The sequence below is a fragment of the Marmota monax genome, unplaced genomic scaffold, assembly GCF_021218885.2.
Source record: "Marmota monax isolate L192 unplaced genomic scaffold, Marmota_monax_Labrador192_F-V1.1 WCK01_AAM20220418_F8-fsc00048, whole genome shotgun sequence".
Classification (NCBI taxonomy): domain Eukaryota; kingdom Metazoa; phylum Chordata; class Mammalia; order Rodentia; family Sciuridae; genus Marmota; species Marmota monax.
In genome coordinates, this window is record NW_026694895.1 from 9,747,135 (window position 1) to 9,768,067 (window position 20,933).

General features: G+C 31.9%; 1 protein-coding gene across 4 annotated transcripts in view; it reads left to right on the plus strand.

Moving 5' to 3' along the window:
- The window catches only part of Orc4 (origin recognition complex subunit 4), a 62,915-nt gene that overhangs the window by 35,763 nt on the left and 6,219 nt on the right, over window positions 1-20,933 (plus strand). For all 4 annotated transcript variants that reach the window (XM_058573485.1, XM_058573484.1, XM_046426936.2 and 1 more), the window contains 4 exons: window positions 11,526-11,574; window positions 13,133-13,284; window positions 15,105-15,278; window positions 19,843-19,929. In XM_058573485.1, the coding sequence (XP_058429468.1) occupies window positions 11,526-11,574; window positions 13,133-13,284; window positions 15,105-15,278; window positions 19,843-19,929 (462 nt within the window). The remainder of the gene's footprint in view (window positions 1-11,525; window positions 11,575-13,132; window positions 13,285-15,104; window positions 15,279-19,842; window positions 19,930-20,933) is intronic.

Genomic DNA, 20,933 nt, shown 5'->3' on the forward strand with positions numbered 1-20,933 from the left:
AGCTATTCTCTAAGTTTATTACTTTGCCAAGAAGATAAATGCTTTCTGTCCTTAGAGATAAATTAATATTTGTCTATTAAATAGCATTTTATTTGTAGTCTTCTGAGACTTGTGGTATGGGCATAGTGAAAACTGCTGAATTTAAAGCTACAGTAACTATTTTTGACACTTGCTTTACTATCTTTTAAACTTCTAGTGATCTTGGGATAATGAATGTTTCTGAATTTCAGATACTTAATTTGTTAGCTGGGCTTTATTGTACATACAATAAAGATGAAAGGAAACAAACTTAATTTAGATTAAATGTTACTTTTCTTGTTGCTAACATGCTATACGAATGTCAGTTATCTCTTACTCTTAAATTTACAGAAATTTATCCATAACCCAGTTTTCATACAGTATGCAGTCTCAGGACAGTGAACATCACTAATTTAAAGTCACTGATTTGAAATGTTTTCACATTTATAAACTTTTTACCTGTCAACTATTTTATGAGACCTAAAAAAATAAGATTAATTTGCAACCTAATTTTCATGAGGAAATTACTTATCCTTATATTGCTTATGCAGTTGAAATAGGATACTTACATTCCGAGTTCATTTTCTGATGACTAGTGATCATGCAGTGCTGTCACTGTACTCTCATAGCTATGTACTCCCTGCTTCAGTGACATACCATAGTTGTGTAGGCATTTAGGAATTTCTTTTCTTTAATTATTATCTATAAAAAGCTGAGTCAACCATATGCTTTCCTTTCATATTTTGCAGATCTTTGAAGTGCAAATTCTTAATGCTCCTTCTATAAATATAATGTTCTAACTCCTCTTTAGAATGTATGCCTAAGCTAGTGACCTACTAGGTGATTATGTAGGCTCATTTTGACTTTTGGTTTCCAGTTGATCTGAATAGATGTTTCTAACAATACTAAATGGACATATTCATACTGGATATTCATATGTGAAGTAATAAAAGCCACAGTCTTGTCATTTTATCCTAATCATCACTATTATTATCTTTATTGCCGGGTTTCTGTTCTCGCGACTAAAAGGCTCAGGGGTCACTCTAGTTAAACTGGGCTAACTGGGCTGCACGAAATAACCACACAAGAGACACAAATACCTTTTTCTTTGGGGTTGCTGTGACGGCTCCTCTGACCTTAAGGGTCCGCAGAAAGAGAGAGCAAGAGCACGCGCTGACCCCTTTTATTAAGGAGAAGCTATTCAAATGAGGCAAGGGGTCAGGTTTCAGGGGCTGAGTCTATCTTCATGATGTCCACTGTCAGCAGGTTGACTGACACCTGGGTAGGCCACACCCAAGGTCACAGTAAGAGGAGGGGACACACACAAGGCACTTCCATGGAAGATTCTATCCTAAACAGGGCAAGGGGTTATATTACAAAGGAACAGGTGATCATAGCTTCACCCATGGGGCTATAGCAAGACACACCCATTTCTGTGACTGAGCATCTCAGCACCCAGCTGGGGAGTGTAACTCAGTCACCGGTAAGGTTGGCCTCCCACACTTTATTACATAGTCAACCCTTGGTTATCTGTAGGTTCTACATATGCATTTGCAACCTACTATAGATTTAAAATATTCAAGAAAATAATGTGTTTATACTGAATACAGATTTTTCCCCCTTGGCATTAATAATACAGTATAACAACTATCATTACATTGTACTAGATATTAAAACTAACATAGAGAAAATTTAAAGTATAAGAAAGAATGTACATAATTGATTAGCAAATACTAGGCCACTTTATATAAGAGACTTCAGAATCCATAGATTTTGGTATTCATAATGGGGTCCTAGAGCCAGTCCTTCAGGGATAGCTTTAGAGAAATTACTAGTTTTGCTTCTTCATTATATAGATGAGGTATTTGACACTCAGAGAGCATATAGCATACAAAAGGTCAAAAAATGTTGGCGAGTATGGACATTAGGCTCCTAAGTCATTTAACTCAACCCAGATCTGTTCTGTTTTGATGTACTTAGAGCAAACATAAACATGTTGTGTATATATTTATGCATGTTTGTATACATAAATGTCATGCATATATTCATACATATTTCTATATAAAATGTATTTAAAATATGTATGAGTATATGCACAACATATTTATGTATTATACACATGTGTATCATGTATTATAATATTTTATATGTATATAAGCATATATAAATATGTATACATATTTACATAAGTGTATGTTTATACTTTAGCAGGATTTTTATATAGAAAAGCCAAAAGATAAGCCATCTTTTTGTAACTTTGACCACCGATTTTCTAAATTATTATTTCTTTGAGCCTTTGTTGTATTATGGAAAATTATGGATAATACCTCCAGCTTTACCATGGAAGAAGTTTTGGCAAAATAGCCTTGATCATCACAATATGTAGAATTTCTTAATAAACAGTTATGGTGTGTTTTATCAGATGTTTCCATTGGGGTACTAACAAGTGGGTTTCTTTTCTCTTTATTATAAAATCTCCTCAAACTTGAAGTTGACTATTTTTTAAAAAAGTCTAATGAATTAAAAAAAATATGACTTTAATTATAAAAAATTTGAACCTGGAACATCTGCTACTGCCGGGGTCCTGCCCTAGCGGGATCCAGGGAGTCCTGAAGGATGATTGGCGTCGGCGAAAAGATGAGACAGGGGTCGTTCCGTTGGAGCAATCTCTAGAGAGAGAGCTAATGCAGCTTTCTCTGGGTCATCTTTTATTGCAATTTTTCTCATCATTATAGATTCAGAATACGTCATTGATTATATAATTTAAAACTTTGCCAAGACATGACATTTCCTTAACCATGATTGGGGGTACAAAAAATGTAACATTAATTTACATTTTTCCAGGATATGTCCTTCAGTTATATAATTATTAAAACTACAGAATCATTAATAAAATACGTCACTAATTTACATTTTTCAGATTTTCCCAAGATTTACTATTTTTCCCAAGATATGCTATTTTCTTATTAACTAATGCCAAACTACATAACCAGACTCTAAGTCTCCTAACCAATCATTAACCTAAAGTACACTTGTACTTTATTTCTAATCTAAAATTCCCATCTAAAAAAGTCCCTTTAAATCTTATATTTAAAATATCCTAAAGTTTATGAATCATTCTTAAAACATATCAGAAACCTATACAACTAAAAACTTAAGAATTTCTAAACTTAAGAATCTAAATAAAATAATATTTCTAACATTATTCTTAAACTGTGTCTTATAAAGCTATTTTAATTAATTCCTAAATTTATTCTCATAAAACTGGTTGAGCTGCTTTCTCAAAGAGTTTCTTTGTTTCTCAGTCAAGGTGCACTAGTTCTCATATCTTTATAATCTTTCTCAATAGAAAGTAAGTTCTAAAAATCAATCCACTTTCCACCAATATTAACTATGCTCATCATATATCCCTATGTAAAGTAAGAAAGGGTTTATAAAAAGAGAAAAATATATCTTTATATGTTTTAACTTTTCTAAGTGTATAATATAACTTTCCTTAATCAAAAATGAAACTGCATGTGGTGAACTTTGTGAAATAAGCATACTGATTAGGTTTTCTAAGAGACCGGAAATATGGGCTTGGGTTCTAGTTGATATAATCAATGTGGTGCCTAAAATTCTCATGACCTTTCAAAGGATGATTGTTGTCCGTTATCAGGTTTATCCACAATGTACTGAGATAGAAGAACAGCCTTCTACTTTGTCCTTGATATGCTGAGGGGTAGTAGAACAGCCTTCAAGGCATGAACTACCTGTTATGTTCTAGCCATCTGAAATTTAATTTGTTTGGCATTTAACATACTCATGCCTCCTGTCAGAAACATAAGCATGAAAATGAAAAGTCCCAATTACATAAAAAAGGGTCTCATGGTTTCGGTTTCCCACCACCAGTGTGGCTTTGCCAGCATTCATCCTCACTGTGACCCTGTCAAGACAGTGGGAAAGCGGCTTTGCCAACACTTTTTCTCACTGTGACCCTGTCAAGACAGTGAGTGGGGGATCGCCTTCACCATGCTACTCTGTTAGAATTTATCCAGAATATTTAAGTTGCATCCAAAAATATTATGGCTGTGTTCCAAGTATAAACATAGCCAAATTTGATGTGATAAATACAAATTTGTCAATATGCTCTTGAATAGACAAATACTATAATACTATCTAATATTTCCCTTGGAGGCATCCCTCTAGTTTATTTTTTCTATTAACATAATAATTGTGCAAGTTATTAGAGCAGATTATGCTAAGTGAAGCTAACCAATCCCTAAAAAACAAATGCCAAATGTCTTCTTTGATATAAGGAGAGTGACTAAGAACAGAGTAGGGAAGAAGAGCATGAGAAGATGATTAACATTAAACAGGGATGAGAGGTGGGAGGGAAAGAGAGAGAGAAGGGAAATTGCATGGAAATGGAAGGAGACCCTCAGGGTTATACAAAATTACATACAAGAGGAAGTGAGGGGAAAGGGAAAAAAATACAAGGGGGAGAAATGAATTACAGTAGAGGGGGTAGAGAGAGAAGAGGGAAGGGGAGGGGAGGGGAGGGGAGGGGAGGGGGGATAGTAGAGGATAGGAAAGGCAGCAGAATACAACAGACACGAGTATGGCAATATGTAAGTCAATGGATGTGTAACTGATGTGATTCTGCAATCTGTATACGGGGTAAAAATGGGAGTTCATAACCCACTTGAATCAAAGTGTGAAATATGATATATCAAGAACTATGTAATGTTTTGAACAACCAACAATAAAAATTTAAAAATAAATAAATAAATAATTGTGCAAGTTATTGAGTTTTACTTTGACATTTCCATGCATGTATATATATTGTGTATTGATTGTATCCATCTTCCTGTCTACCCTCTGTTGCTCTCTCCCCCCACAATCCCTTTCACATTTCCTAATAGTCACTCTTTTTTTTTTTCTTTTTTTATAGCTTACATATATGAGAGAAATATGTACTGTCTTTCTGTCCCTGGCATATTTCACTTAATATAATGTCCTGCAATTCATTCATTTTGCTGCATATGGCAGGAGTTCATTCATCTTTATGGTGTTTTCTTCCATTTTGTATATATACAACATTTTCTTCATCCATGTGTTGACTGGCACCTAGGCTACTATGAATAGTGTTGCAGTAAATATGGGTTATGCAAGTATCTCTTTTGTATACTGGCTTCATTCTTTCAGATATCCTTAGAATATATACTGTGATTCCACAGTGGCTATGATAATTTCCATTCCCATTAATAGTGTATAAGTGTTCCCCCAGTGTTTCATGTACTTTTTGTTTTTTAATAATCGCCATTCTGATTAAGGTGACATGAGATCTGAATATAATTTTGACTTACATTTATATAATGTAATGAATATTTTGAGCATTTTTTATATATTTACTAGTCATTTATATTTCTTGTTTTGAGAACTGTCTTCAAATCATTTGTTCATTTACTGTTTTTAAAGTTGTTTATTTTTGAATTTTAATCTTGTATCAGATAAATACCCAGCAGAGATTTTTGCCAATTCTATAGATTGTCTTTTTCACTGTGTTAATTGTTTCCTTTGCTATGTAAAAATGTTTTAATTTGATGTATTTCTCATTGTGTTTTTGTTTCTTGTTAGAGTCCTATTCGGGAAATCATTGCCTATGCCAATATTTTGAAGTATTTCCCATAGGTTTTCTTCGCAGCTTCAAATTTTCAGGTCTTTGATTCATTTTGAGTTGATTCTTTGTTTGTTTTGTTTTTTGGGATTTTTTGTGCAGGATGAGAGAGATGGCTCAGTTTTCTGTCTTCTGAAGATCTCCAGTTTTCCAAGCCTCGTTTGTTGAAGAACTCTCTTATCCAATTTATGATTTTTGCATCTTTGTTGGGAAGTAAATGAGAGTTCATTTCTGGGTCCTTTATTTCTTTTCATTAGTGTTATTTATCAGTTTTCATGCCAAAACTATGCTGGTTTTGTTAGGATATCTCTGTAGTGTATTTTGAAGTCAAGTATTTTGATGGCTCCCACCATCTTATTTTTTTCAGGATTGCTTTGACTCTTCGTGGTATTTTGTACTTGATATGAATTAAGTATTGTTTTTTCTAATTCTTTAAAGAAAGCCATTGAAATTTTTATGAAGATTGCAGTGATCTGTAGGTCACTTTGGGTGGTAGGACTATTGTAACAGTATTAATTCTTCCATTTCATGAACATGGGAGCTCTCTACACCTTCTAGTATCCTCTTCAGTTTCTTTCTTCAGTGTTTAAGTTAAAAACAATACCTATTGTTTTTAACTTTTTGAGTCTTTTGTTAATGGTATTGCTTTCCTGATTTCTTTCTAAGCAAGTCTGTTATTGGCATATAGAAACGCTACTGATTTTCATGTTGATTTTTATATCCTGCACCTTTTACTATATTTCTTTCCTTCATTTTCTTTTCTTTTTTTTTTTTTTGTTGTTGTTGTTGTAGGTAGACAGAATGCCTTTATTTTATTTGTTAATTGTTATATGGTTCTGAGGATCGAACCCAGTGCTTCATGCATGCTAGGCAAGCACTTTGCTACTGAGGTACAGCCCCAGACCACTATATTTCTTTATCGGTTATAAAAGCCTTTTGATGGAGTCTTAGAGTTTTCCAGTATAGAATATCACCAGCAAACAGGTTTAATTTGACTACCTTCTTCTTTATTTGTATTCCTTTTATTCTTTTTCCTGACTAATTGCTCTGGTCAAAATTTCTAGTACTGTGTTGAATAAGAGTGCTGAAAGTAGACATTCGTCTTATTCCTGAACTTATTGGAAACACTTTCAGTTTTTTTCCATTAGGTATCATGTGGACTGTGGCTTTATCATACATAACCATTACTATGATTCTACTACACCTAATTTATTCTGGGCATTTATCATGACATTGAATTTTATCAAAGGCTTTTTCTGTATATATTGAGATGATCATGTACTTTTTATCTTTTATTCAGTTTATTTGCTGTATTACATTTATTGATTTGCATATGTTGAGCCATCCCTAGAATGAAACCAACTTGTGTATTTTTAATAGTTGTTGAGTTTGATTTGCAAGTAATTTATTGAGGATTTTTGCACCGTTGTTCTTCAGGAATATTGGTCCTAGCGTCCTTTTTATTTATTTTATATATATATATATATATATATATATATATATATATATATATATATTTACTTTTAGGTGGACACAATATCTTTATTTTATTTTTATGTGATGCTGAGGATCGAACCCAGTGCCTCATGCATGCTAGGTGAGCACTCTACCACTGAGCCACAACCTCAGCCCTTTATTGTATTCTTATCAGGTTTGGGTATCAGGTTGATAATGGCTTTGTAAAGGAGTTTGGAAGGGTTCCTTCCCTTTCTATTTTATGTAATAAAGGAGCATTGATGTACTTCAAAAGTCTGGTAAAATTCAGTATTGAATTCATCTGGTCCTGTGCTTTTCTTTGTTGAAAGATTTATTACTACTTTAATTTCATTGCCTATATTGATCTATTTCATTTTTTTAATATCCTCCTGGTCCAGTTTTGTTAGGTCTTATGTGTCCAGAAATTTGTCTCTTTCTTACACATTTTCCAGTTTATTGGCATATAATTTTTCAAAATATTCCCTAATGATCCTATGATCCTTTGATTTTCAGTGGTACTTGTTGCAATGTCTCTCTTTTTTTTTTTTTTTTTTTTTAACCTCTGCTTTTATTCATTTGGGTCTCTTCCATCTTTTGGTTACTTTAAAGGTTAATCAATTTTATCTTTTTAAAGAACCAACTCTTGGTTTATAGCACCTTGCTTTGTTCTTTTTAGTTTCTATTTTATTTATTTCTGCACTGATTGTTATTCTGTCTTGCTATCTGATTTGGGGGTTGTTTTATTCTTGTTTTTGTAAGACCTTGTGATGCCTCATCATTTGTGATATTCTGGGTTTTCTTCTTTTTTTTTTTTTTAACCTTTATTTTATTGATTTATATGTGGTGCTGAGGAGGATCGAACCCAGGGCCCCACGTGTGCCAGGCAAGCACTGTACCACTGAGCCACAACCCAGCCCCGATATTTCTGGTTTCTTTGATGTAAACATTCATTGATATAAACATTTCTGTTAATATTGCTTTTGTTATATCCTTCACATTCTAATATGTTGTGTTTCCATGATCATTTTATTCTAGGAAATTCTTCATTTCTCCCAATTTCTAAAGTGAATCATTGATCATTTAAAAGTGTTTTGTTCAATATCCTTAATTTCTGTAGTTTTTTGTTTTGTTTTGTTTTGCTATTGATTTCTAATTTCATTCCATTGTGACCTAATAAGTTAAAAGAAATCATTTCATTTTTTTTTCAAATCTGTTAAGAATGCAGTGGCCTAACATTTATTTTGGAGAATGTTCCATGTAATTATAAAACGAATGGTATTCTGCAGCTTTTGTGTAGAATGTTCTTTTGATATCTTCTAAAGAACTGATCTATGGTATAATTTAAATCTGATGTTTCCTTTTTTTTTTGTTTGTTTGTTTGTTTGTTTGTTTGTTTTGCCGGAATGATTTATTTGTAAATGGGGATATTGAAGCCACCCATTATTATTGTGTTGGGATCTGTCTTTCCCTTTAATGTCTATTAGTTTTTGTTTTATAAATTTGGGTGCTCTACTATTCAGTGCATATATATTTGTAATCATTATATTTTCTTGATGGAATTGTTGCCTTTTTCAATATGTAATGACCTTTTTTTCTCTTCTAATTGATTTTGTCTTAAAGTCTATTTTGTTATATATCTAAGTATAGCTTCTCCAACTTCTTTGAATATTCCATTTATTGGGAATATTGTTTTCCATACTGCACTTTTGTTCTGTGTATGTCTTTCCAAGTGAGATGAGTTTCTTTACCATCCTGTTGGATCTTGGTTTTTAATCCTGTCAGCCAGTTAGTTTGTACCTTTTAATTCGTGAAATATTTACATTCAGGATTATCATCAAAAGATACACAGTTCTTGTCATTTTGTTGATTTTCTTCTGGGCGTTCTGAATAGTCTGTGTTAATTTCTTCCTCATTCATTTAGACATTTGACTGTTTACCAAACTGATGTTTGATTCTTGCCTATTTCTCATTTGTGTGACTACTTTTCTAGGGATATTTATTTTTTCCTGTGCTCTCATGATTGTGTTTGTCTTTGTCTTTGGGTGTAAGGGTTCCTTTAAGTATCTTCTATAATGCAGGTGTGATGGTCATGAATTTCTTTACTTTGTGCTTATCTAAGAAGGTCTTTATTTTTGTTTTGATTCTAAAGCATAACCTTGCTTGGTACAGTAATCGTGGTAGTTATTTTTAGGCCTTGAAATACATCATTCCGTACCCTCCTGGCCTTAAGATTTTCTGCTGAGAAATCTTCTGTTGATGCCAACAGGTTTGCATTTACATGTGACTGAGCATTTCTCTCCTTCAGTTTTTAACATTCTTTCTTCTATACTTTTGACAGTATAACTGTAATATGTCTTGGAGAGGTTCTAATCATGTTTATTTAGGGTTCTAAATGCCTCTTCTACCTGGATGTCCAGGTCTTCTCCAAGATTTGGGAAAGTTTTTGTTATTATTTCACTGAATAGGTTATCTATTCCCACAGCATGTAGCTCTTCTTACCCTATTATGCTGATTATGCAGAGTTTTAGTATTTTAACGGTGTCTCTTTTTCTTATTTCTTATTGTAACATTTTGACAGTTATCTTAAAACTTTTTGGTCAGGTTTCTACTGCTTTACCTAGTCTGTTGTTGGAGCTTTCAACTAAGTTTTTATTTGACTTACTAAACTTGTCATTTTCAAGACTTCTTATTTTGTTCCTTTTCAAAAATATTTCTTGAAATGCTCATTCCATATACTGTATTTTCTTCTTTAATTCATTCAATATTTGTATTCTCTTAGATTTCAAAATTCTTTTTTCAGCATTTCATCTACTTCAATATCTTTGGGGTCTGTTTATATGTAGTTTTGAACTTTAGGTGGTGTAAGTATAATATTGTCTTTTTTTTTTTTTTTTTATTTCTCATTTCTGTGTTGAGATCTGCTCCTCTGTTGGGATGAATATATCTTCCATCTTTATGTGAAGTCCCTAGTAAACAGCCTTCTTTCTCCTAATGATGTGTCATGGGGTATTGGTTTGTTGTGTAATGTTGAGTATATTCCATCTGAACTTCATAGTATTGTCTTTTTGTGGCTTTTTTGGCTATGATTAATGGACTCTGACAGTATGTACTATGTAGGAGCTTGAGAGACCTACTTTCTCTGTTGTTTCACAAGAGTGTGGTTTTCTGGTGGTTCAGGCAGGTATGGATGGTCTAGACAACAAAGAAAGTGGGAGTGCACTCTTTGTGGTTATTTCTACAATGGGCATATAGGTTCTTATCAGGTGATGTAGGTTTCCTTGGGTTCTATTGATATTGGTTTTATTACTTGAAAAAAGTTGGGGTACTGGTCATTTCAATCATTGTCTATTATGCTTATTATTATATATCTAAGTATAGCTTCCCCTACTTCTTTGAATATTCCATTTACTGGGAATATTATTTTCAAGGACCTGGAAATTTTATCCTCCCTTTAGACACTTGTATAATCCTGGTGTTTTACCAAGAGATACGAGGGCTCTCTGGTCACTACTTTATCTTCTGTGGCACTCGCCTCCAGTCTTGTCTTGTTCAGAATATGGGAGCAACTGATGCTTTGTAAATGCAGTGTCTACAACAGTTGTGTTATTTTTGTGTGATGTTGCTTTCAGTGTGGGTATCCAGGAGAAGGCCATCTGATTCTCACCAGCCATGCCCACTTAGGGACAGATCTTTGACTAGGGATTTCTGTCCCCACTTTTTTTGATGTTGAAATATCCAGCCAAGTTTGAGCAGTAACTAGCTTATGGCTAAAATAAGATGCAGTTCCTCTCAGCAGAGGACCTGTCCAAAGTGCACAAAATACAAGACTTTACAGACACTCCTAAGCCCACGTATAAAAGATGTCTCTGCTTCCAATGCAAGCTCTGTTGTGGGCAGAGCTCTGAACTCACCAGGTTCTCTCATGATGCCTCAGAGCTGGCAGTAAGCTGGGCAGCCACAGCAGAAAACACCATTATCTAATATTTTCAAGCAAATTTCTTCTACCTTTCCTTTTAAAAATTTCTCTTTAAAATTCATACTCATTTCTTTGGCAGTGCCAATTAGAGACTTTTAGGAGCACCATGTATTTGAACAAATGGGTTTCCCATTGTGTTTAGATTATAGCAAATCTATAAATTTTTTACAGATTTTAGAACATATAAAATTTAAAACACTACATAGTTTTGCCATTTTCGTTGCTTTATCATCTTTACTTTTCTATTAAGTTTTAAATAGTTAATATATTGACACTTGGCTGGACGTCTGGGCAGTAACTCTTAATTTACTAGAAAAGAAAGATGTGTAGTTTCTGTGTAAGTCTAAGGATCAACCTCTTATTATTTTACTACTTGTTTTCTTTTTTGTTTTTCAGGGAAGCTTTGCTGAAAACCTTTCATTCCTTCTGGAAGCTTTAAAAAAAGGTAAATACTAACACATACAGCAGCATGAAAAGATTCTTTTTAACTTTTATTTTACTCTTAATTATGAAGGTAATACCAAACAGAAAACACAGAAGTGGAAATAGAAAAAAAAAAAATCACTGTAATCCTACAACTATTATAGTGATTATCTCAATAATTGTTTTTTATTTTTATTCACCTGCCACATATTCTTTGTATATTTACATAGATAAATATAACTTTATTCCAAAAATAAAATCATTTTCCTTATTGTTTTATAATCTGTAAATTTTTATCTGCATAATTTTTATGATTCCCATGTTGTTTTTTAAAGGTGCTATAATTTATTAGTCACCAATTAAAAACTTTTGTTTCTGATTTTTTTACAGTTAGCAAGACATGCTTATATGATCATATGTTCTCTTGGATAAATGTTAATAGAATTCTGGGTTATAAGGCATCAAATTTAAAAGAAGTAACATTAGCAAGCTATTACTCTCTAATTTTATTTGAAAACAATTTTTGGGTTTTGCCTATATAATAGAAACAATTTTCATGTTTGCCTATATAATAAAAAAATTCTCTTGATCATCAGCATAATTTATTTCTTTGATTTGTATTATTCTGTTAGTGGTGAGGCTCATCATTTCATATTTTTACTGACAACTGATAATTTCCTGGTTTATATATTTCCTGTTGGTTCTTTACCTTATTTTCGTGGTGGTTATTTCATGTTTACCTGTGGAAATTCATGTGCTCCCTACCCTCTTCCCTTAAATTTGGTTTTTACCTTTTAGTTTAACAAAAGTATTAAATTTTTTGCATAGTTACATTTATGTAGATTTTTTCTCTCCTTAAGATTATGAAAACATTAGTGTTTGCATTTAATATAATTATCACTAATATTTTGTTGGAATTTATTTCTGTATGCATTGTAAAATAAGGATCTTTGAATAAATCATTTTCCTCATTGATATTTAGTACCATAGTTTATCAGATATTAAATTTCTATATTATTGTAGAGGTCTATTTTGAACTTTCCCTCATTATGGAGATGTTAAATTGTGGTTAAAAAGAATTTAAGTTGTTTTTATCAAACTTCATTGTCTAATCAGTGTTTACAGTAATTATTTCCACAAGAAGATATATTTTGCCTTTTTGCTTACAATTCTCTTTCAAAGAAGTAATTTGGTAATTATAATTATTAGTGACTTCTTATACTTTAATCCCAAAGTGTTTTGATTCTATATGAGTATTGAAAAATCTTTGTTAACTTTATAATTATTAAAGAAGTATTACATTTATATGATTTAAAATCTGCAGCCTTCAATTAAATAATTATTTAAAAGATTTTCTTAATTTTTTATCAATCTGCTAGTCTAATAACAATTTGAAAGCAATAGGGGATATCTTTGTGAATAATTTTTTCATATTCAGTGAGTATCCAATTATTATCATATTAAGTGCCCTACTCAACAGTAGGTTATCAGTGTTTGTTGAATGAGTTTCAATAATAGAAATGTAGTAAATAGTTTGGAAATTTAAGAAATGTTGTTAATATAAAAGCTCTCTATTTTAGGTGACCGAACTAGCAGTTGCCCGGTGATCTTCGTATTAGATGAATTTGATCTTTTTGCTCATCATAAGAACCAAACACTCCTCTATAATCTTTTTGACATTTCTCAGTCTGCACAGACTCCAGTAGCAGTTATTGGCCTTACATGTAGATTGGTAAGTCTTTCTATTTTAAAAAATTAATTATAATATTTAGAACATTCAAGCTAAATTGCTGGTACAGTAAGTCATTAAATTAGGCAATAAAAAAAACTTTTTTTTCACCAATATGTATATAGATCCAGCTTTTTACAAATTGAGGAAGACAAGAAAACAATTACTACACTTGCCTATAAACTAATATATTAGGCCCTTCACTGAAATTATTGAAAGTAAAAAAGTACTAATAAGTATAATTTCTACACTTAGCAAGTAAAGAGACAGTTAAATAATCTAATCTCTGTTTTATAAAAATCATTAAGTTTCTACCATGTATTTTGAAATTTCTTGAGGGCTGGGGCTATAGCTCAGTGGTAGAGAACTTGCTTCACATGGGTTCAATCCTCAGCACCACATAAAAATAAAGATATTGTGTCCATCTATAACTAAATAAAATATTTTTAAAAAGAAAAATAAAATGCTTGAAATCAAATCAGCATTATACTATTGCAATTTTCTAAGTTATACATCCCCAGAATTAAAGAAGTTCTTTCTATCAAACAGTTAATAGTAAAGTGGCTTCTTCATTCCTGGGGGGCTTTAGAATGGTTTTAAGCATAGTCTTGGTATGTGCATCACTTTACTTTGTGAAAGCTATATACGTGTTAACCCTTTTGTGCCTTTGGAGAACTGCATAGATCTTTTGGTATTTATCTCCTTACACTCTGATAGTATAAAGTTTCTTATTAAATTCAGATAAAATGTGTATTTAAAAATCACCTTATATCTCCACAGTTTTTTCCAAGCCTTCCCCCTCCATTTCTAGAAGTTTTCTGTCAGACCCATATATTTATTTTCCTTTCCTATAACTCATTTTCTTTTTTAGAAGAGAGAAACTTTTTTCCTTCCCAGTGTAGACTCTTAATTCTTTCATAGTTACTTTCAGTACCTGCCTGTATGAATGACTTAGAACTCCTCCTTCATAGATTTATAGAAAATAAAATGTAGAATTCCCTTGTTTCTGAATATAACCTCCTTCTCTTTTAATTCTTATTACAAAATCTTATAAAAATATTCTTATTATAAATAAGATATTTTGTTCTCTTTTCTTCCTCCTAGTTTAAGCTATTAATCTTTTCTGTCCTCCTCCATATACTATCCATAATCTCATTTTGATCACTTAAATTATTTCCTTTGTATCATGATTTATTAACTTGGATGTTATGAGAATCATCTGTCTAGATTTATAATTTTATAGTTCTGGACCTCATTCAACATTTTATGTAGAAGAGAATAGTATAATCAGAACCAATCTTCTCTGCTTATAGTTCAGCTTTAACAATTCTTACAAAATTCCCCACACAGAGACATATACCAGGTAAACATTTGATAAATTTTTATTGATTCTAAAGCATCTGCTCTCCTCCCCATGAAAATCAAGCTCTTTTGAGAACTGGACCACTGGAGCTGGCTGTAGTTACATTGTCCAGCAGTTTTCAGACTGAATTGTTTTGTTAGGGATTACCATAGGAAAAAGGCACAGTATCACCAAGCCTACTGATGCTTACAAGGGAATTATTTATTTTCCATTAAATTTTTTCAAATGCTTAATTATATATATTTATATATATATATATATATATATATATATATATATATATATATATATATATATATATAATTTTATATATATATAATTATATATATATATGGAGAGAGAGAGGAGAGAGAATAAGCATCGCTAAAGTATAGATTATAATATACTTACTTGTACCTCTAACATTGGTGTAATGTTTTCATAAACATGCATCTTACAGCGATTTCTGTTTGTTTTTAAGGACATTTTGGAACTCTTAGAAAAAAGAGTGAAGTCACGATTTTCTCACCGGCAGATACACTTAATGAATTCATTTGGGTTTCCACAGTATGTAAAAATATTTAAAGAAGAGTTATTACTACCTGAAGAAATTTCAGATAAGCATTTTGCTGAGAAGTGGAATGAGAATGTTCAGGTAACTTGAAAGCAGTGGTGTTAAAATAATTTGTGTGTCTTGGTATATGATTTAAAGCAATTAAAATTAAAATTTCAAGAATTTATAAATTAACACAGAGCTTCTAATGCTGTTGTGATGACTGGAAGAATACATTCTTTTGAATTCTTTTTTTCTCATGAAAAGCATTTGAAATGTCATTCTGTTTTGCAAAAGAATTGCACATATGAGCATTAGCACTTAATGTCAGTAGTTTCAAATTAACTTTGAAGTTTTTATTTTATCTGTATCTGGTGTATCTTTTAAACAATTTTATTAAGTGAATTTACATAATTAAAAATTTAGTTTCCATATTTACAACTTTAGCAAAACACTATGTTCATGTTCATTCCTATTCTATGCTAATGTTTTTATTTCAAATTTTCATACACAACTTCAATTTTTGTTTCATTGGGTTATTTATTAAGAACCAATCTAAGCTAAGTCACTTTTCTTCTACACTGGTAATATTCATTCTAGATTCTTTGGAGCCTTGAGCATCTTAGATATAAAGGTCCAGGTGTTGTTTTAACACCTTGTTGAACCTTATAAACTCTAAATTTACCTGTGCTTAAGCTGAATAGCCTTATTTATTTAAACAATTGTTATATCATCTTAATACTATCATCAGTTTAATTTTATGTTGACAAGAAGTTTCAATTACTAGAAGAGAAGGTAATCAGTTAAATGGCTGTTTGAAACCATTAAAAAAATGTTATTTGTAATAATTCCTTCATGACACAATCTTAGCAAAGTATAGATCCAATAAGAGTGGAAAATATTAGAATCTTTGGTTCTAAAGGAATTGGGAAAAACTGATCTGTAATATTCAATTCAGCTGAATAATGACAACTAATTTTCTGCATAGAATTATACTTTTCTGTATTTTTTAGCTCTGAAAAATTGTTTCATGTTAAAGCAATGATTTTAGATATATTCTTTTTTCAGTTAAATCTTAAATATCAGTGCCACAATTAATAATTTTGCTTTTATTTTCTCTTAAAATGATTTTTGTCTTTATTATGTAGTATGCTCTGCTTACATAAGCACTGTTAATTTTGACACAGGTTTTTTTTTTTTTTTAATCATAAAAATTCACTAACAAAATTTAATCCATGTAGAATATATGGTAAAAAGTGGAAATTTCCCTTGTATCCATGTCTGTTCTTTTACTACAGTGTATTTATAACATTGTAGACCTTATTAAAAAGGTCAAACCTTATTTTACTTGTTTTAACTTTGTTCTCATAATTTCTCACTCTTTTTCCTGATACACCTATACATAATTGTATATAAAATAGCTGATTTTATTCTTCAAATTCAAATATTGTGTCTTGATATAATTAGGTGGGTCCTCTTTCCCTTCCAGTTTAATCTTGCCTGGGACTCAGATTATCTATTTCATTAAATTAGGTCAGCAATGTTGATATTATTTCTAATTGTAGGATTCAGTTCTATAGGAACCTTTATTATAGGTACTCCCACATTGTTTCTTGGTCTGGAATAAATCCAACATTTGAATCCCTAGCCTTTAGGGCCATTTCTCAGTGCCTCACAGACTTTCATTTTCTACAGCTTCTGAATTGTATGCTTTATTCCAACAGTACGTTTTTCAGAAGAAAACTCTTTCATACTATTTAAATATGTGTATGTGGTCTCCCAAGTTTTCCTGTGGTGATCACGTAGCCAGGCTGCACTGTTCCCTCATCCATCTTTCTGTCTTGCTTTGTTATCTGCATTCTGAGTGTCTGACCTATGTCTATGGTTTCTGAGTCCTCAGATAAGTTTGCAGTTGGGGAACTACGCCTGTACTGAACATATACAGAACTTTATTTCTTATTTTTCTCACCTAAACAATGAAGTATGATACATAGTATTAAATACTGTAAGTAATCTAGAGAGGATTTAAAGTATACAGGAATTACCTATATACATTCCTAGGAATTTCTTTTACACCGCAATGCTGAAATGGAGTCTGCTTATATTCCTTATATATAAGTCTACTTATATAAGCAGACATATTCCTATAATATATACAAGTGTTATACCATTTTATCTGCGGAACCTGAGCATCCTCATATTTTGGTTGTCTGTGGGATGTCCTTAACACGGTTTCCTGGATAAAGGGAAGTCTGAATATAAACAAGGAAGATGATGGGGATTACTAGTGAAGCCCAACTCTGAAAGTCTTTGAAAATGGTAACCATGTGATAGTAGGATGACTCAATCCTAGTTTTTTTATTCCTTTTTTGCAGACCCTGTATCCCCAAAACTTAGGGGTACATGCATACATCAATCCTCTTGTGCCACTTTCCTTTGATATACTAATAAATTTCCCTTGAAAAAAATCTCTCAGCACCATAGCCTGAGTCCCAATCGGGGTTGTGGGGTAAGGAAGGCTACAGGGTACTTTCCTCTCTGTCCAGTAGTTTTTTAAATTGCAAGGTTAAATTAAAAGAAATATATATATTTCTTAAATAATAAATATTTTCAGTGTGAAATTGAACCTAGGTATCCTGCTTAATTTAAAAGTTGTTGTATCCCTACTTCAAATGAATCAATAAGTCAGTAGAGTAGACTCCATCTCAGCATGGCAGTGTAAGAGAAATTCCTAGGAAAGAGCATTTAATAGAATTATAACTATTCTCAAGGAAAATTCCCCAAAATGCCATAGCTACATTCAAGTGGTTGTTGATAATAGCCTTATTTTCAAATACTTTATATTGTTTGAATCAAGATGCAATTTAAAAATTAAAATATGAGAAGCTAGGCTTTTTTTTTTTTTCTTGTAATGGCTCACATATAGATGATGTAAACTTCTTTTAAAAACAGAATAAGTAATATTGGAAAGAAAAAGATGATAGCTTTCCAAAACAGGAAAGTTTTGAATAAGAGCACTAAAATTAAAGAGGCAAAGTACAGATTAACCCTTTGGGAAAAAAGCATGTCAAAAAAAGGTGAAGGTGGTTTTTGTTGTTGTTTTAATTGAATTTTTACAGAGAAAGTTTTCTTTCATCAATTATGTTTGTCCCAGATGATTTTTTCTAAGTGCTCTGATTGTACCACATAAACTTTACAAGAGATTTGATAGAGTCAAAAATTCTAGAAGCCAAGACTATTGCCTATTCTAATTAGCACATATTTCTTAAATTTCTAACATTATATATACAATGATGAACATATAAATGTATGTGTGTGTGTGTGTGTGTGTATTTATCCTTATATATTTCCAAAAGATATTTGGCCTTGTGTATGGAAAAAGGAGGTATGTATTAAGAAAAAGAACCCCATTAAAAAATAAAAACAAAATTAAAAACAACTGAGAGAGTGGGACCTTTAACTACTGTAATCCCTTCACTAAAGGCAGGAAATTCAAACAGGGGCTGGGTTGTGGCTCAGTGGTAGATTCGCCTAGCACATGCAAAGCGCTGGTTTTGATCCTCAGCACCACATAAAAATAAATAAGTAAAATAAAGGTATTGTGTCCAACTACAACTAAAAACATTTAAGGAAAAAAAGAAACTCTAACAAACAATAGTAATGCCAAATTTTCTGGACTTTTTCTTTTTTTTTTTTTAATATAAGGAAGAAGAATCCTTATTCCATGCTGATGATTTTTTGAAAAATTCTGCCTGTCTTCCCTACACCCTCTTGGCTTTTCTACTTCTGAGGCTGCTCTCTTTTCATCCCCTTTTTTCTTCAGTGCCAACTGTTCCACACGTTCCACTAAATTCTGCTTTACTGAAGTTGCTTGGCTCCTTTTAAGTGCCTTGTCAAAGGGCACTATTGGTTTCCACATTTCTAAAGCCATTAGCCTGCCCTCAAAATATAACTCAGTTTGTTTACATTGTGAATCACCACTTCCCTCTTAAAGTTTTCTTCCCATGTTTTCCAGATCACTGTTTTTCTGAATTCTCTTCCACTTAGAATCTATCTTACTTTTGTGTTCTCTTTTCTATCTGCTACTTAAGTTGAGTACATTCCGCTATATTCACAGACATTTCTGTCCCCCATAGTTCATCTTTGATTTTTTTCTTAGCTCCTTCAACCCTTTCCTTCTCATCAGTTGATTATCCATCTTGTATTCTTCTGGCAATGTCCTAATTCTCTTTTCTTCACACCATCTGTACCTCAGGTATGAGCAGTTGCAGTTGCTTCTAATTAGATTTTCTTCCTTTGTCTTTCCATACTATCCGTTTGCAAATAATAATCTTCTCTATTTCTAATGCTATCCCTGGACTTCTCTTTCCTCTATGTTCTTGTGTGTTGACTTAAGCATTCTTATAATACTTTTTTTTGTTTTCCCAAATACAATAACTGTTATTCTCTAGTATGACTAGTATAGTTCCCCTTATTAGATTCGAATTTGGGGGTGGGGGAAAGGAAGGATTGTTTTCTTCTTTTGTATCTTGACTTCTAGGAGGAAGAATATCAGTAGGATGGAAATTTGATTTAGATTGTACTAAGTTACATAAATAAATGAGGCAAATGATTATATTAGATTTAAGACTGAATCATTACTTAATTTTAATATTTTTTTCTTTAGTGTCTTTCAGAAGATACAAGTGTGAGAGAAGTTCTACAAAAGCATTTTAATATCAGCAAAAACCTGCGGTCCTTACATACACTACTGGTTTGTGGGCTTTTTATTGTTTTAACTGATATATAAGGTATCTTGTAATGTTTTGACATGTCCTTGTTAATCTCCTCAGTTATCATTTTGATAAAAACTTTTAAAATCCATCTTCCAGCTTTTTGAAAGTACAAACCATTGTTATCTGTAGTCACTCTACAGTGCAGTGGCACACCAGAGCTTTTTGCTTTTATTTCACTGTTTTAGTATCCAAAAACAACTTTTTTTCCCTCTTTCCCTTCCCCTACTTTTCATTGTGTCTAGTAACCACCATTTTACTCTACACTTCTGTAAGATCAACTTTATTACATTCCAAAGGAGTAAGATTCTTCCTGTCTTATTTCATTTAACCTAGTCATCTCCAGTTCCTTCTGTGTTGTTAATGACTGATTATAATCTCCACTATGTGTAGGTATGCATTCAACACATTTTCTGTATACATTCAACAATTGGTGGACACTTTTAGGTTGTTTGCATTTCTTGGCTATTGTGAACATGCTGAAATAAAGATAGAAATTCAGAAGTCCCATGCTGAGTTCATTTCCTTTGAATATATACCTAGTAGTGGAATTGCTAGATCATATAGTATTTTTAATGATATGAAGTACCTCCATACTGGTTTTCATGAAGGCTGTTTAGTTCACATTCCACCAGCAGTGTATGAGAATTGTGATTCAAGTTTAGATGGGGTGTGCTTAAATCTATAAATTTTTGGACAATTGACATTTTTACTATAGTGTTCTAGTCCCTGAATGTGGTTTTTATTTTATTGTATTTTTTTATTACTCAAATCAGCATTTTCTAATTGCACAAAACAAATCCTATACATATTTAAAGCATTTAATGCCTAAGTATGTACTTTTCTTTGGAGCAGTTATAAATGATGGATTTAAATTTTGGTTTTAGCATGTGTGTTTACCATTAGTGTACAAAAATGTGAAGTGTGTGTGTGTGTACATATCAATGTGGTCTTGCTAAGCCTAGCTTATTTTAGGAGTTTTTAA